The 16235-nt window shown below is 42.5% G+C and overlaps 2 protein-coding genes across 2 annotated transcripts; one reads left to right on the plus strand and one right to left on the minus strand.

Annotated features, from left to right (window-relative positions):
- Positions 1-105: 105 nt before the first annotated feature.
- lrrc51 (leucine rich repeat containing 51) lies at positions 106-4558 on the plus strand. Its single transcript, XM_061281831.1, has 5 exons — positions 106-352; positions 550-609; positions 789-994; positions 1066-1214; positions 2979-4558. The coding sequence occupies exons 2-5, from the start codon at positions 555-557 to the stop codon at positions 3112-3114; spliced, it is 546 nt and encodes a 181-aa protein (XP_061137815.1). The 5' UTR covers positions 106-352; positions 550-554; the 3' UTR covers positions 3115-4558.
- A 2378-nt stretch (positions 4559-6936) lies between these two features.
- Positions 6937-9996, minus strand: LOC133156070 (uncharacterized). The gene is made up of 3 exons (XM_061281830.1): positions 9015-9996; positions 8444-8568; positions 6937-8252 (listed from the first exon to the last, which is right to left on the minus strand). The coding sequence occupies exons 1-3, from the start codon at positions 9381-9383 to the stop codon at positions 7955-7957; spliced, it is 792 nt and encodes a 263-aa protein (XP_061137814.1). The 5' UTR covers positions 9384-9996; the 3' UTR covers positions 6937-7954.
- Positions 9997-16235: the final 6239 nt, after the last annotated feature.

A 16235-nucleotide genomic window follows, 5' to 3' on the forward strand; every position in this document is an offset into this window, starting at 1 on the left:
CATTTTTCGCTAGGGCGAAGCGTCTCAAAATAAAGGACATTGATTGGATAGAAGGCCGGAAATTGAATGAACGTCGCGCTTGTTTTGTTAACAGGGACAGCCAGCTGTAAAAACGCAAGGCAGGGAATATTTCGCATTAAGAATCAAACCAACCTTATTCTCATTGAAAAAAAATAGGTAATAAAAACCTCCACTCGATAAGAGATACATTTTCATGATTTTATTTCCACTAACATCAGTCAATCCAGTTAGTGTGCATATATTTTGCAACGCGACTCTTATTGTGGGGACTGAATGCAGCAAACTTGACTGTCTACGGGTTACCATGGAAACAGACTGTTGACTACTTCAGGTAAACGTCGGTTTTTACACTTATCGCAAGAAAATAAATTGCGTTCATTTTTATAAAGATACAATGTTTTTGTACGCATATGATAACTTAAAAGTCTCAAACAACTGCAGCGCCCATAGCACTTTAGTATAGTTTTCTAAGAGGATAAAGTTTTTAAACAACTATTTTGATTAACCATGTTGTGACTCTTATCACAGATGAGATGATGTATGGAGCTCCAGTGGATTTATCTTTTAAAGACATTAGCAACTTGGAAGGTAGATTATTTATTTATCATCTTTTCATCATCAATCATCACCTTTTTATGTTTGCATGTCCTAATTAGCACCAAATTTTCCAAAAGTTACTCTATAGGCTCCAATGCTTTGTTATTTTTAAATGACTGACGAAAGCAAAGACTATCAGCGCTGTCTGAAAATCATTATCTACATTTCAGATACGCAGTTAGAAGAACCAAGCAAAGGTCTGCGGCCTTTAAAGACAAATTCAGTGGGGAAATTCCAAAGTGTCTCCCTTCGACTTAATAACAATAATATTACAAACCTCTATGACCTTCACAAAACCATGAACCATTTCTTGGCTGAACCTTCACTGCTCGCCTGGCTGGACCTTTCATTCAACCACATCACAAATATAGACAAAGTGAGATGAGATTTTTTTTTTGTATGTTCACATACATGTTCCTTCTAGCTTTCGACATGTGTGTGTTGTAGGTTTTGTGTGAGCTGCTTCAACTAAGGGTGCTGTATCTTCACGGCAACCGTATTTTTACTCTATCAGAGGTAGACAAGCTACAAGGTCTTCCACATCTACACACCATCACCCTACATGGAAACATCATTGAAACAAACAAGGCCTACAGGTTCAAAATAAATAAAGAAATTAATACAGTCAAACCTCGGTTTTCGACCACAATCCGTTCCAGAAGGCGGTTCGAGAAGCGAATCGGTCGAATCTCGCATCTATTTTTCCCATTACAAATAATGGAAAAAATTTAATCCGTTCCAAGACTTTAAAAAAAAAAAACACGCCTTTTTAAAGCATTTTTTCCTTTGCGCATTTTTGTCCGATCGCGCAACTGCAGCGCACCGCCGAACGCGTAACCGTAGCGTGTCGCCGACCGCGCAACTGCACCGCGCTGGTCGCATTATTGTGACAGAGCCGTCGCTGAAATTTAGAAAATATTTTTAAAGTCCTGATGTACTTTCCAAAATTTGAGTGGACCTCAGTGCGTAGGGAGCTTAATTTGGTCCGATCGCGCAACCGCAGCGCGACGGGCGCTCACTGTCGCATTGCTTTAAGAGCGTCTTTGTGTTTTCGGATGGCTTTACTGCTCCCATTTGCTTTCTTTGGAGGCATGATTAGGCGTTAATACAATCCTCAAAGTAACGAAAATACAATAACTACGGAGTCAGTCGGCATCCGGACCGCGCGGTCTGGTTTTCTCGGGTCCTCCCGGCTCATCTCGCGAGGTTCGACCTCCGAATTTTGTTCGACAACCGAAGCAAAGAAATCTCGAATTTTTTGTTCAAAGTGATTTGTTCGAGAACCGGGATGTTCGAAAACCGAGGTTTGACTGTATTCCTTTTCATTTGAGACCAAGTAGGACAAATTCTTCAAGTGATTTATATTAAGCTTCTGTCACGGATCAGAATGGAGCAGGGCGACCAAATGCAGCTTGGACCAGGGTTTATTGAAGGGAACTCAAAAGGCAAACTGACATGACATAACAAAACAATAATTTGACTGACTGGGACGTGAAACAAGAAGACAGCAGGACATGACGACAGCAAGACAGTATGACAACAATGATCCGACGGGAGTGAGGGGCAGACAGGACTTAAATACAAAACACAAAACATGAGGCAGGTGACCGCGATTACACAGGAGGGGAAGGGCAACGCGAACAGAAACTATGGCAACCTAGGAGAGCCCACCTGCCCCCACCCATCATGAGGACGTTCTACCGAAGCACCATAGAGAGCATTCTGACGAGCTGTCTCTCGGTGTGGTGTGGGGGTTGCAGCGCCTCCGATTGGAAGAACGTAAGGAGAATGGTGAGGACAGCAGAGAGGATCATCGGGGCTCCTCTTCCCTCCATTCAGGACTTGTCATCCCAGCGCTGCGTGTCCCGAGCCCGAAATATTATTAGTGACCCATCACACCCCCACCAAGGACTGTTCTCCCTGCTACCCTCTGGGAAGAGGTTTCGCAGCATCCGCTGCAGGTCTACCAGGTTCTGCAATAGTTTTTTCCCTACTGTCGTCAGACTGTTGAAGTCAACCTAGCATTCCCCTGCGCACTTTGTAAATACTGTTTTTGTTCCTTCATTGCTGCACTTTATATTTATCTTATTTATCTTATCTTATTTCATATTTACATAGAAATATGTCACTTTTTATCCAGCCGAAATGTCATTCCTTTGTTGAGAGCCGTATGCAACGTAATTTCGTTTTGTGTGCACTGAGTGTTTACAAAATGACAATAAAGTCTGTCTAAGTCTAAGTCTAGACACATAGCAAAACTGGGGACGAGACGTGACAGCTTCATTTGTTAATTTATGTGAAGAAAAACTCTTATTCATCATTTTACTTCTATATAACAATTTCTCATTTTTTCTGTTAAGGACTCATGTGATATCTACCCTGCGTGGATTAAAGACGATGGACTTCAGTGTTGTGACCCCTCAAGAGCGAGCTTTGGCACAAATATGGCACCGCAGCAACAAGCCAGGTAAACGAAATAAGCAAACGCTTCAGTGACCGTTTGAAGTCGCAACTGTTTCACAAGAAGTGTCCAATATAGGGAAAGATTTGTCTCAGAACTATTGACAGAAATACACCCTTGATTTTCACGTTTTTCACATCCCCGAAAACATCTGCGATTTTCCCATTTTTAACATCCACAAATGTAGTATATTTGCAATTTTTACATTCGACAGATCATAAAGTATTTCTTAAATCATATGTACAATTTTCAGTGGTTTTTCTTTAGCTTGATTAGCGAACCCATGCAAGAAAGCTGGCAAGGCCGAACCAGTGTTGCCAAGCATGTTGAGTAACTGTCACGTTCGGGAATGGACCAGGGTTTATTGAGGGAAAATTGTGTTGGAAGGGAGGATGAGGGGAACACACCAATAGGAACCGGCAAACTAACATAAACTGCGGGGGCAGAATGACAGGGGGAACCAAAAGATGAGCAGAAACAGACTAACAGAAAGTAACAGAAAGCAACAGAAAGCAACAGAAAGCCACAGCGACAAAGAGACTAGAGACGAGAACAACCCAACACACAGACAGGACTTAAATACACGACAGGTAACGAGATGCATTTGACTGTGATTACATACATTGTGAGTAGACACAGAAGGGGAGGGGTGAGTACACAGAGACGCAAACAGAATCCATGACAATATAAACACACAAGGGAACGACCGGAGACGAGTCGTGACAGTAACATTTCTAACGTTACTAAATGCAGATCGAGCTCGCATTACACCCAAGTATCCATAGTTGGGTCCACCTTCAATATTCTTAGTCACCAGTCAGTGAACTGTGTGTTTTTGGAGTGTCGTGTCGGTCAGCCTGTTAGTTCCACTTAGTTTGACATTACTTTTTGAGGGAGGGGGGGGGTCAGAATTCTTCATGATATCTGCTCAGTGTGGATTTAAGATGAACTTCAAGAGGAAGCCTTGGCACAAATATGGCAACAAAGTAGCAACCCAGGCAAAAGAAACAAGTTAATACTTTTGTGATTGTATTCCAATTTGCGAGCATTCAACTGTTTTACAAGACCTTTACTTAAAAGGTGTATGCGGTTCAATAGCAAACACATTTGGTCTCTTTTTAATATAAAACTCCAAAAGTGCCATTTGTAATACATCAATAATAGTTTGAAAACCCCATCACACACACAACAGCTGTTGAAGGTTTATAATGAATTAATAAACAAAACAAAAACAGGGTATTTTTTTTTGGTACTAGCCTAAGATATTACAAATATTTTTTCAAAGTCAAAGTCTGCTTTATTGTCAATCTCTTCATATGCCAAGACACAGAAAGAAATCGAAATTACGTTTCCACTATCCCACGGTGACGAGACATAGTACACGATACACATACAAGTTAGGGGTGTAAATTGCGGATTTTGTCACGATACGATATCATATCGATACAAAGAACCTAGATACGATATTTGCCGATATCTTAAAGCCTGCTGTGATTCATTCACGATACATCACGATATAGTGCTCTACGATCGATATAGAACAATATCCTGATTTATAACAATTCATACGAAAAATCAACAAGGTACTGCAAACTCTTTATTTAGGAAATTACAAAGTGCTTCCAAACGAATGACTTGAAGCCCAAAGGGGAGCGAATTTCCCCGTCTTCTTGGACACTAGCCAAAGCACCAGCCTAGGAGCCGCGTAGTTGTCGGCTCCCCTTTCACGTGCCTGCTCTGCTGACAACACAACACGCCGCGCACTGCTCCCGGAAAGAGGAAGCAAGCAACAATGAACTGGATTTCAAAATAAAGTCGCGTCTAATGTCCGAGGTCAGAAACGGGCGATATAGATTGATGTTTACGTTTAGCATCGATGCCAACAGATCGTAGAGCATTATATCGATTCATCGATGTGTATCGATGAATCTTTACACCCCTAATACAAGTAAACAACGCAAAATAAAAACAAGAAGGCACAAACAATGAATACGTTTTTTTTCCGTGTATAATGCGCCCCCATGTATAATACGCACCCTAAAAATGGCATGTTGATGCTGGAAAAAAGCCTGTACCCATGTATAATACGCACCCAGATTTTGACTCCTACTTAAGTCCGTGAACGTAAAATTATTTCAGAAAAAAGATCATCTTTGGGAACAACCGGATGTTCTGCCGGTCAGTATCACTGCGCATGCGCTAGCATACTCAATAGCGAAGAAATGTTTCGGATTTGTGTAGGGTACATTGTGACAGCAAACGAGCAGGTGATCTAGCAAGCGTCTGATACGAGAGCATTGTGTTCGTATGGAGTGTGTTTGAAGTGAACAGCAGAGAAGAAAGCACATCTGTAATGGCGGCCTCCGTATGATATCCGGATTAAAAAAAAAATAAAAATAAAAATAAAATTTTGAGAATTTTTTTTTTTTTGTACCCATGTATAATGCGCACCCCAGATTTTAGGACAATAAATTAGCTAAATCTTGCGCATTATACATGGAAAAAAACGGTAATAAAAGTGACGAATAAATAATAAATAAACAAATAACAGTAAATAAGAGGAGCAAAACGGAGCAAGAGTGCACAGCAGACAGTTAGAACAAAGCGCAAAAGTACAGGACACTACGCAGAAGGGGGGAGAGAGTTCAGGACCCTAACAGCCTGGAGATCACAAACTCCGCTAGTGGCGAGCAGTGCTTGCATACCACTACTGTAGTGGTAGTGGTACTGTAGTGGCAAACAGAGGCGTAGCCAGGAATCTTTCCAGTAGGGGCGCACGCCCACAGGAAAAAAAATCGAACATCACCCACGCCGTTCGCTGATCGCTAAAACAACATCCGGGTCCGGGTGGGAAACGGTGAATGGATAACATCGCGCACATGAAATGAAGAATCGAAAAAGCTCGATTTTTTTTCAACCGGGGCGCAGGGAGTCATAATCGGGGCGCCGCCCCGGCTCGCCCCGGCTTGGCTACGCCTCTGCCACTACAGTCCCGGCACTATTCGTCACGGATGTAGACGCACATTCCACCTCCTCGCGATTTTCCCCTCTTACAATGGCTTGGTCCGCCCGATAGCACGCTAGCCGCTCCAGACGTACAGCAGATTCCGGAATGTATATATATTTCAGGTAGGATTATATATCTGAGAAACAAAGCAATAAGTAGAAAAAAACGCCAAGAACCCATTACAGAAAGCTCAAATGTGCAGCTAAAACAATCACAGCCTTGCATGAGATCCCTTCAGAGCAGGGGTGTCCAAACTATGGCCTGCGGGCCAACTGCGCAGCAAATTCTGAAAACATAATTGAACATGGCCCGCACAAGAAGCTTGAGCTCAACTCTTTTGCACTTCTCAGTTTCAACACTAGATGGAGCCCGCCACACAAATGAAATCAAGCGAAGCGTTCGACGTCCCATTAGCAACCCAACCCCCCCAAAAAACTGGAGTGTTGAATCAACTCCCACAGAGTCAATTTTAACACTTTTTGAGGGTTTCCACACTCTACAGAGTTAAATTAACATTTTCAAAAATCGTTATTTAACACTGTAACAAGAGTTACATTTTAACTCCATGAACTAGGTTAAATGAACACTGAGTGATTTACATGAACACTATGTCAGAGTAACTTTTTTAACTCCATGACATGGGTTAAATTAACACTGAGCGATTTACATTAGCACTATGTCAGAGTTACCTTTTAACTCCATGACCTGGGTTAAATTAACACTGAGCAATTTACATCAACACTATGTCAGAGTTACCTTTCAACTCCCTGAACTGGGTTAAATTAACACTACATAGTTTTAACTTCATAATACAATTAAAATGACAATAATTAATTCTAAGAAAAATACATTTTCAAAAACAGCATTTATTTTAACAATCTTTTTTCCCATGATTGACTAATCAAAACATAATAAACGAAGGTATAATGTACAAACTTTCATCTGCAGCCCCATATGAGCTTTGAATATCAAATGGTTTGTGACATTTAAGTTCAGTTATTTTTATGACACACCTTTCTTCAGTTGGTAATACTTTGAAGGAGTGGTGGTGTTCATCAAAGTTCTCTGTAAATAGCTTGTGTGTCAATAAAGAAATGTCATTTTCAACCAGAAAACCTGCGCCATTTCCACTCCTAATCATGACAGAATGATCCGACCACTACAGCGACCAGCGCAATAATTGTATTGGCCCATATTCCTTCTGTTTAAGGGTGAAGGTTTCCCAGTGATAAGCAATGGGCATTTGATGCCTTTTGGCGAGTGATTTGGTTATGTTTTTGAAATTTTTAAATAATCTTTACACAACTTGTGCTTTGTCTCGAATCTCATACTCCAGACATACAACAAAGGGCCAATTTTCCTAATAGAAGAGGGATAATGAACCATAAAATGATGCTTAGGTATCAGGTTTCTGTGTGGATACAAGCACTTAAATAGTTTGTGGTGGTCAACAATCAAATTCTTTAAATATACAGTCATAGCCAGAGTGAGAGAAGGTGAAAAAACTATGTTCATAATTTGAAGTAACAACAGTAACACATCCCAGTGTCTGTTCTCTGCAGGAATAATGTCACCAAACAAAAGTGGGATGTGGGACGAGATAGAATGTCTGGATAAAGTTCAAGCCATTGCCAGCACTATCCAATATGATTTTCGTCGGGCGGTTCCTTCCTTCTAAAAATCCTTAATCAAAACCATAAATCCTTGAAAGCAAGTTCTGTTCTGATATGAAGTGGCTGGTGAGATACTCAAAAAGCAATTTGATCTCATACTGAGCCACACATTCAAGAAGATCGTGCATTATGTCAAACGAGTAGTTATGGCAAACATGGAAATATTGCAATGAATTAAGCGCAGGCATTTCTTGGTTAAGGAGTTTGGCTCTCAAGTCTCGAAGGCTTGGTGACTCCATTTTTCCCCATATCAATGTTATACACTGTTGTCTGCAGAAAGGTATAAAAATTCACAAGCGCACCATCATAAGACACATTGAACACAAAATGAGCTTTAAAAAGCTCATCAAATGCCCCAAGGGAGCGGTTGGCCTGGCAGGGGATGAGACGCTTGTCCATGAAGACATAGAAGTTGTCAATCTTCCTCTTCTGGCGGCCAACAGCCAGGAGGTACGGCTGCTGGCTCTGCTGATTCTGAAGATGTTCTTCCAAACTGCAGCAAGACGGGTTGACAAGGACATTGGACGTTAGAGTCAGGGTAAGTCAGATAAAATAGCGTTACAGAATTCATTATTCAAACATCCTATGTAAACTCGACTGTAATTTGTTTCATCCACCACTTACATTTACACATCAGGGTGAGATGACAAGTTATCATAAAAACCATAAATGAACTATAATTACCTTATGAAAGATGACAAGTCTCTCAACTGCGTCAGAGGCGCTGATTTTTGGACATTTTGATCCCCCTGGTGGTGGCGGAAGGAGATGTAACAGCAGCAACAGGGAGGCCATCTCTTGGTCATAGGCTATGGATAAAGAGTCACGAGAATATAATTAACTGCAAATACTTCAAAAGATATTGTTTGAATTTGAAGTTTGAATGAGAACTAGAAACAGCATTTTCTGTGAGTCAGCTTTATTGTCAATTTCTCCACATGCCAAGACACACAAAGAAATCGAAATTACGTTCCCACTATCCCACGGTGACAAGACATAGTACACAATATACATACAAGCAAACAATACAAACAAACAAAAAGTACAGGACGCTACGCAGAAGGGGGGGAGAGAGTTCAGGATCCTAACCGTCTGGAGAATGAAGCTGTTGGTGAGTCTGCTGGTGCGGGAGCGCGGGCTCCTGTACAATTTCGATTTCTTTGTATGTCTTGGCATGAAGGAATTGACAATAAAGCTGACTCCGACTCTTCCCAGAGGGCAGAAGATCAAACAAAGAGTGAGTGGGGTGACTCACATCACTCACAATCGTGGTCGCCTTGCGGGTGAGATGGGAGGTGTAAATGTCCTTCAGGGAGGGGAGTGAAGCACCAATAATCTTACCAGCCGTGTTCACTACGCGCTGCAGGGCCTTCATGTTGTATTCAGTGCAGCTACCACCCCAGACAGCGATACAACTGGAGAGGACGCTCTCAATGGTGCCACGGTAGAATGTAGTCATGACGGCCGGGGGAGCACTTGCTCGCCTGAGTTTCCGCAGGAAGTACAGGCGGCACTGAGCTTTCTTCGCCAGTGATGCAGTGTTGGTGGGCCAGGAGAGGTCCTCACTGATGTGCACCCCCAGGAATCTGGTGCTGCTCACTCTCTCCACCACAGCACCGTCCATGGTCAGTGGCAGGTGTTGGGTGTGACCCTTCCGGAAGTCAACAACAATCTCCTTGGTCTTGTTGAGGTTCAGCAGGAGGTTGTTGTTCCTGCACCACGTGGGCAGAAGGTCGACCTCCGACCTGTACTGAGTCTCGTCGCCCCCGGTGATGAGACCCACCAGAGTCGTGTCGTCGGCATATTTCAGCACGCGGTTGCTACTGGAAGCTGCAGTGCAGTCATGCGTCAGCAGGGTGAAGAGCAGCGGACTGAGCACACAGCCTTGGGGGGCCCCGGTGCGCAGCGTGATGCTGGCGGCGATTTTGTCGCCAACACGTACCACCTGAGGCCTCTGACAGAGGAAGTCCAGTAGCCAGTTGCAGAGGTAGGTAGTGAGGCCCAGCTTGGCGAGTTTGCAGATGAGTCGTTGTGGCACAATGGTGTTGAAGGCAGAACTGAAGTCCACAAACAGCAATCTCACATACGAGTCCCTTGTCTCCAGGTGGGTGAGGGCCGAGTGGAGGGCAGAGCAGATGGTATCCTCTGAGGACCGTTTGGCTTGGGACGCAAATTGGAAGGAGTCTATGGTGGTGGTGGTGGGGGGGGAAGAATGGATCTGATGTGCTCGATGACAAGCCGCTCAAAGCACTTCATGATGATGGGCATCAGTGCCACGGGGCGGTAGTCATTGAAGCAGGACGGAGCAGGTTTCTTCGGCACAGGTACGATGGTGGAAGCCTTGAAACACGAAGGGACGATGGCCTGCTGCAGGGAAATGTTAAAGATGTCCGTGAAGACAAGAAGTTGAGAATGGAATGGCTTTTGTAAAGGTCTAACAGCAGTTGAAATGTTGAAAAGGCATTTTTTTAAATCCTGCATGTTTAAGTGTAACAGTTGAAGAGATGAAATGTGCTGCAATAAACTGTCATCTGACAGCTAAAGAAAATTATTTCAAAAAATCATTTGAAATACACAGAATAAACAATTGAAGTCCAGTAACATAAAAAATTAAATTGACCTTTATTAATAGAGTCACTTGAACTTGTATTGAACTGTAACTGCTTATAGCAAATTCTATAGAACAAAACTCACTTGGTGCCTCATCAAGATCACTTTCTGGTGGACGCTCTGCTGACTGCACCAATTGACGCAACTCTGGTGTTGAGGTGAGCTGCTTGGCCTCTGATGATGTTATACCTGAAGATCGGATCCCATTTCTGAAGCAGCCTGGTGGAAACCTCATCATCAAACAGGAGAGTGAAATCTTGATTCACCTATAACAAAGAAAATATACTACTACCACATTCAGCACAACATTTCAAGCCACTCTAAACATCCTATTTCGTACTTACCAATCCCTTTGTATCCAGGAATCTTGCAAAAATGGAGAGGATATCAAGACTGGGTCATTGATAAGCTTCTGACGGTGCTGAAAGGTCTCTCTCATCTTTTGGAAGATTAAGGAAGTGTCTTGTATGTTTGAGCAAAGAGATGACTTCCTGGCATGCATCCCCATCATGCTGCTGTTCAACAATAATGGACTTTCGGAAATTTGGGCCCCCTGAAGAAAAGTGAACACGACTCACTTAAAAAAAAACACAAAAACAAAGCCTAGCCTGTAGGTAATAGAATAGTACAATTAAGTACAAGTAAATGTTAATGGGACCATTATCTAGTTTGTGGACAGTTCTTTCTTTCTTTCTCTCCTGGTGAAAAGCCAGTGGGGCCACTTGTAGATGCAGTTCCTCTTCGAATCTTTCTCTGGATCATCTTCAGACGCCAAGAAGTGTATCCGGTGCTGCTTGCAGCATCATAGAAGTGTTCCTAAAACGGAAATACATTCAGAATTAATCTGTTGTCAAACTCATAAACTCCTGAGAAATCTCAGAATCTAAATGTTACTGTAATGTACACAGAACCCAACAACCCAAAACAATAATAATGACTATACATAGAATAAAAATGTCTCCATCAACTTCTGTCCCTGTTGCATCTTTGTACACTACTTTTGTGTCAGGTGGCAGGCAAAATCTCTCGATGACTGGAAGAGATAAGATACATCTGAGTGGACCTTTAATCCAGCACTGTTCTTGCCTCACAAATGAATTCACATTCAATAAATGAATCCACCACTGTATGCTTAAACAAACTCCACACTAACTCCCCTACATGAAATACATTCCCTTTTCAGTCCAAATTTTAAAGAAAGGGGGGTTCTTCTCCCGACTTTTACTAAACCAAGCATAAGTAAAACAAAAACAAATCAAACCATCCATCAACCTCATCCAACTTCACATACTTCTGCTGTTGGCAGTACCGAACCTGGACCAGCATTATGCTGAGACATGCAACAACAAAAATGTCAGTAATAAGCACTTAATATGCAACTAAAACTGAACAAGCAATAAAATGTTTAACCCTGAAATTTCAACACTCTAGTTTTTGCTGTGATAGGGTTAGTCTAAAACAGTAGGCAAAGTTATGTTGATTCTTTTGGATTTTAATCACAATCACTTTCAATAGTTTATTCCTTACACTATCTAAAACATTTTTCAAAAACTCACTTTTATTTAAAAAAAGAAATACAATTAAAAGAATCTTTAGTATTTATTTTTATTCAATTATTCGACTTTTCATTCATATATAGGAATAGGACTTTACGTCTTTCGTTGTAATATAACAGATTTTAATATAGAAGCTGGTGTAACACTCAACAGATTTTTGTTGGTGGTGTGCCTCGAGATTTTTTTCCAATGAAAAGGTGTGCCGTGAATGATAAAAGGTCTGGAAACACTGACCTAACCACCTCCCCAGCCGGGCAGGGGTGGGGAAAGGGAGCACGTCCCGAAGTGGCGGGTGAAGCCGACCTCGCCTCAAACACGGCAACCCTTCTGCCCGTAGGGAGAACCGCCACTCGGTAGACCACCCTGACACACAAAAGTCGGCGTACAAGACCAATGTAATGCCCCTCAGTGCTTCAACGATGTTCATACGGTTTGATCGCCGCTTTTATTATAACAAAAGAAGGCAACAGAAAAAACACATTCCATACAGGAGTTGCTGGTGGCCACAACTCACGCACATGCGCTCCACACACCAAGCTAATCATTCCGCACATACACGCATGACGCCACTTCACACTCCTGAAACCGCCCTCGCACGAACAACTACAATGAACAGATAATACAAGAAATTACAGTATGAATCAAAATTCCCTCACGGAAAAAAGTATTGCACGTTCCGCTTCCGCATTTTCACTCTTTTTTCCGAGTGGGCTGTAGGAGGACTGATACCCGTTCTTGAGTCAGACTCACTTGTTTTTTCCCGCTTTAACAATTGAAGCGGCACCCGGGAAAGCTGCGCCAGTCATTGTCGGCAGTGTGTGACCAGGGGGGCGTTTGATTTAGCGGGCTGTGTGAGGAGCTAGTGATGTGCATTCCAGTTCTTTTAGGTGAACTGAATCTTTAGAGTCGGTTCACCCAAAAGATTCGTTCAAACGAATCGTTCAATGAATCCCCCCCAATCCTATCCTCCCCTCACACACACACTGATACGTTTTTGGGGGGTTTTATTTTTTTACATCCAGTGGCAACAACCCATACACATCAAACAATACAACCACAGAACCCCGCCAAATTATCCATCCATACGTTTTCTGTACCGCTTAGTCCCCACGGGGGTCGCGGGCTTGCTGGAGCCTATCCCAGCCGTCATCGGGCAGTAGGCGGGGGACACCCTGAACCGGTTGTCAGCCAATCGCAGGGCACACAGAGACAAACAACCATTTGCACTCGCACTCACACCTAGGGACAATTTGGAGTGTTCAAATTATTATTATATATAATAATAATTGGCTCGGGTAATTAACACATTTATTTTTATAATACAACACTTACACACTGATCCGTTGGCAACAGTCTCACCCGGTCGTGAACGGGAAATTGCGTCACTGACTCGTTCATGAATGGGAAATTACGTCACCGACTCGTAAAGTCCCTCCTCCATCTATCGCTCGCTGGCGCTGGTGATTGGTCGTTCGCGAAGATTCACGAGTGAGTGACAGACAGCATTGCTGCTATGCCATTGCCACCCGACACACTTTATGCCGACATTGTTGTTTTAAGTTTGTTTTTGTTGGCTTGTAGTTGATGGTGTTAGTATATATCGAATGTGTTTGTGTTTGAATAAAAGGTTGAAAAAAAAAAAAAACGTTTTGCCGACATTTGTTAATTTTGGGGACACCAACTCATATAACAACGTAAAACACATATACATATTGTCATGTAAAGCAGTTAACCAAATGTCAGATTTTTATGTTTTGAATATAAAAACAAGGAATAAAACACCAGACTGATTATAACTTAAATGTTTATCAAAATAATAATAATAATACCGTGTTTTCCATGCATAATGCGCCCCCGTGCATAATATGCACCCTAAAAATGGCCTGTCGATGCTGGAAAAAAGCCTGTACCCATGTATAATACGCACCCAAATTTTGACTCTTACCTAAGTCCGTAAACGTAAAATTATTTCAGAAAAAAGATCATCTTTGGGAACAACCGGATGTTATTCTGCCGGTCAGTATCACTGCGCATGCGCTAGCAAACTCGATAGTGAAGAAATGTTTCGGATTTGTGTAGGGTACATTTGTGCCAGCAAACGAGCAGGTGATCAAGCAAGCGTCTGATACGAGAGCATTGTGTTCGTATGGAGCATGTTTGAAGTGAACAGCAGAGAAGAAAGGAACAAGGCAAAATGTTGTGAAATAAAATATTACCTGTAATACGCATTTAGGTAGAGAACTGAACTCTCGCTCTTTATATAGCTGACGTGTCTTGGGCATCCGTTCTGCGCATCTGTAATGGCGGCCTCCGTATGATATCCAGTTTGCGATGGAGATTAAAAAACAAACAATATTTGACAACAACACACCATCAAGGATTGCACCATCGCATCAAACGATGTGTTGTCAATTATGAATTTTACTGACTGTGTTGGGCAGGATGGCTGAATGCGATGCGCGATTGACAACAAGAAGAAAGGTGTGATTTCGAGGGAGATTTTCTTCAAAAATTGTTGTACCCATGCATAATGCGCACCCCATTTACAAGGACAATAAATTAGTTACATTTTGCGCATTATGCATGGAAAAACACGGTAATAAATAAATAAATAAATAAATAAATAAATAAATAAATAAATAAATAAATAAATAAATAAATAAATAAATAAATAAATAAATAAATAAATAAATAAATAAATAAATAAAATAACATCTCAAACCAGCAATCTAATGTGAAACTGCAGTCGATATATTGGATAACAATATTTAGGCATATATATGCATACATGTTATTTAAAACCTACTGTAAGTAAATCGTAAATCTACATTCTGGTTTACATAGTTCACGCCAGGAGACTAAACCAGGGCCGGTTCTAGGAATGCATATAAGAGGGGGCAGTCAGAAACGTGAAGAGGGCATGTTTTTTTTTTTCTTACACATTTTTAACACTGTTAGTGTTTTTTTCACAGCAGTTGTTAGCTGTGTGTCCAGATCTCAACCTGGAGAAGTGGATTGCACTCTGTCAGGCCTCTACACTAAGACCTGTCCAGCTTGGGTGTCCCACCTGAAGATTAAAGCTTCTGCTGGTATTGCTCTTACGGTCACTGAGGCACGCAAACCCCCTGACCACAATAAGGTGGCAATCTCTCAGGGGTGGGGGGGTGGGGGGGTGACATATAATATTAATGTTATATTAACTGTTATTTGAGTTGTCGCTAATCATTAGTTATATCACGTGTCATTGCGACGAGTTTGGTGGAGTTTTTACTGCTTCTTCCAACTCCTATCGCACTGACTGTAACTTGACACTCTCTGGCTGCGTCTTGCCTCATTCGCATACTCACAGTGATTGGATGTTTACGGAGGGGCGCGGAGTCCTGACAGCAGGCTGTGTGAAGACACACACTGCACCGACATGAGAGAAGAGACGGGGCTGATTAACGTGTGTTTCTATCAGCGGATTTCTCACTTCTAAAAGTTTGATTCGAGGGGGCGTTGCCCTCTCCTGCCCCTGCGTAGAGCCGGCACTGGGTCACTTAACAGGTCCACTGACTGATCCGTTGATGCACAGGAAGGCAGTTCACTCATTGACTCGTTAGCGAATGGGAAAGCCAGGATTCGTTCCCTCACTGATCCGTTCTCACGGTGAACTGGAAATGCGAATCGCTCAGTGAGTGATTCGTTCACTCACAGATTCGTTCGTTGGTGAACGGGAAATGCAATTCACGACTCGTTCGTGAACGGGAAGTTACGTCACTGACTCGTAAAGTCCCTCCTCCATCTAACGCTTGCTGGCGCTGCTGATTGTTCTTCACGAGTGAGTGAGTGAGTGAGTGAGTGAGTGAGTGAGTGAGTGAGTGAGTGAGTGAGTGACAGACAGCATTGCTGCTATGCCATTGCCACCCGACACACGTTATGCCGACTCGGCACGTTCGACTCGAACGGGAAGTTGCGTCACTGTAAAGTCCCTCCTCCATCTAACGCTCGCTGGCGCTGCTGATTGGCTGATTTTCTTCTTCGTTTTGTTTTACGGCGAGGTAGCACCAGCTTCAATGGGCATTACTGACATCTACTGGTTGAAGTTATACATGAAAGGAAAAAAAGAACGAATCATTTTAGGAAGTGATTCGTTCACTCTCGTTCACTGAAAGGATTCGCTCCTTTTGAACGAATCGTTCACTCACGAGCCAACACTATGAGGAGCTATACCTCACTTGTTTGATCCCGCTTTAACAATCGAAGAGCCACGGGAGCAAGCTGCGCCAGTCATTGACGGTATGGTGAGAATTTCATCACTTGACAGTGTA

Source organism: Syngnathus typhle, linkage group LG6, assembly GCF_033458585.1.
Source record: "Syngnathus typhle isolate RoL2023-S1 ecotype Sweden linkage group LG6, RoL_Styp_1.0, whole genome shotgun sequence".
Classification (NCBI taxonomy): Eukaryota; Metazoa; Chordata; class Actinopteri; order Syngnathiformes; family Syngnathidae; genus Syngnathus; species Syngnathus typhle.

Coding starts and splice junctions, on each gene's coding strand:
- lrrc51 (XM_061281831.1), top strand. CDS start 555: ATGATGTATGGAGCTCCAGTGGATTTATCTTTTAAAGACATTAGCAAC. Junction 610..788: donor AGACATTAGCAACTTGGAAG/GTAGATTATTTA, acceptor TCTACATTTCAG/ATACGCAGTTAGAAGAACCA. Junction 995..1,065: donor ACATCACAAATATAGACAAA/GTGAGATGAGAT, acceptor TGTGTGTTGTAG/GTTTTGTGTGAGCTGCTTCA.
- LOC133156070 (XM_061281830.1), bottom strand. CDS start 9,383: ATGGACGGTGCTGTGGTGGAGAGAGTGAGCAGCACCAGATTCCTGGGG. Junction 8,569..9,014: donor CGACCACGATTGTGAGTGAT/GTGAGTCACCCC, acceptor CTTTATCCATAG/CCTATGACCAAGAGATGGCC. Junction 8,253..8,443: donor GACTTGTCATCTTTCATAAG/GTAATTATAGTT, acceptor GTCTTGCTGCAG/TTTGGAAGAACATCTTCAGA.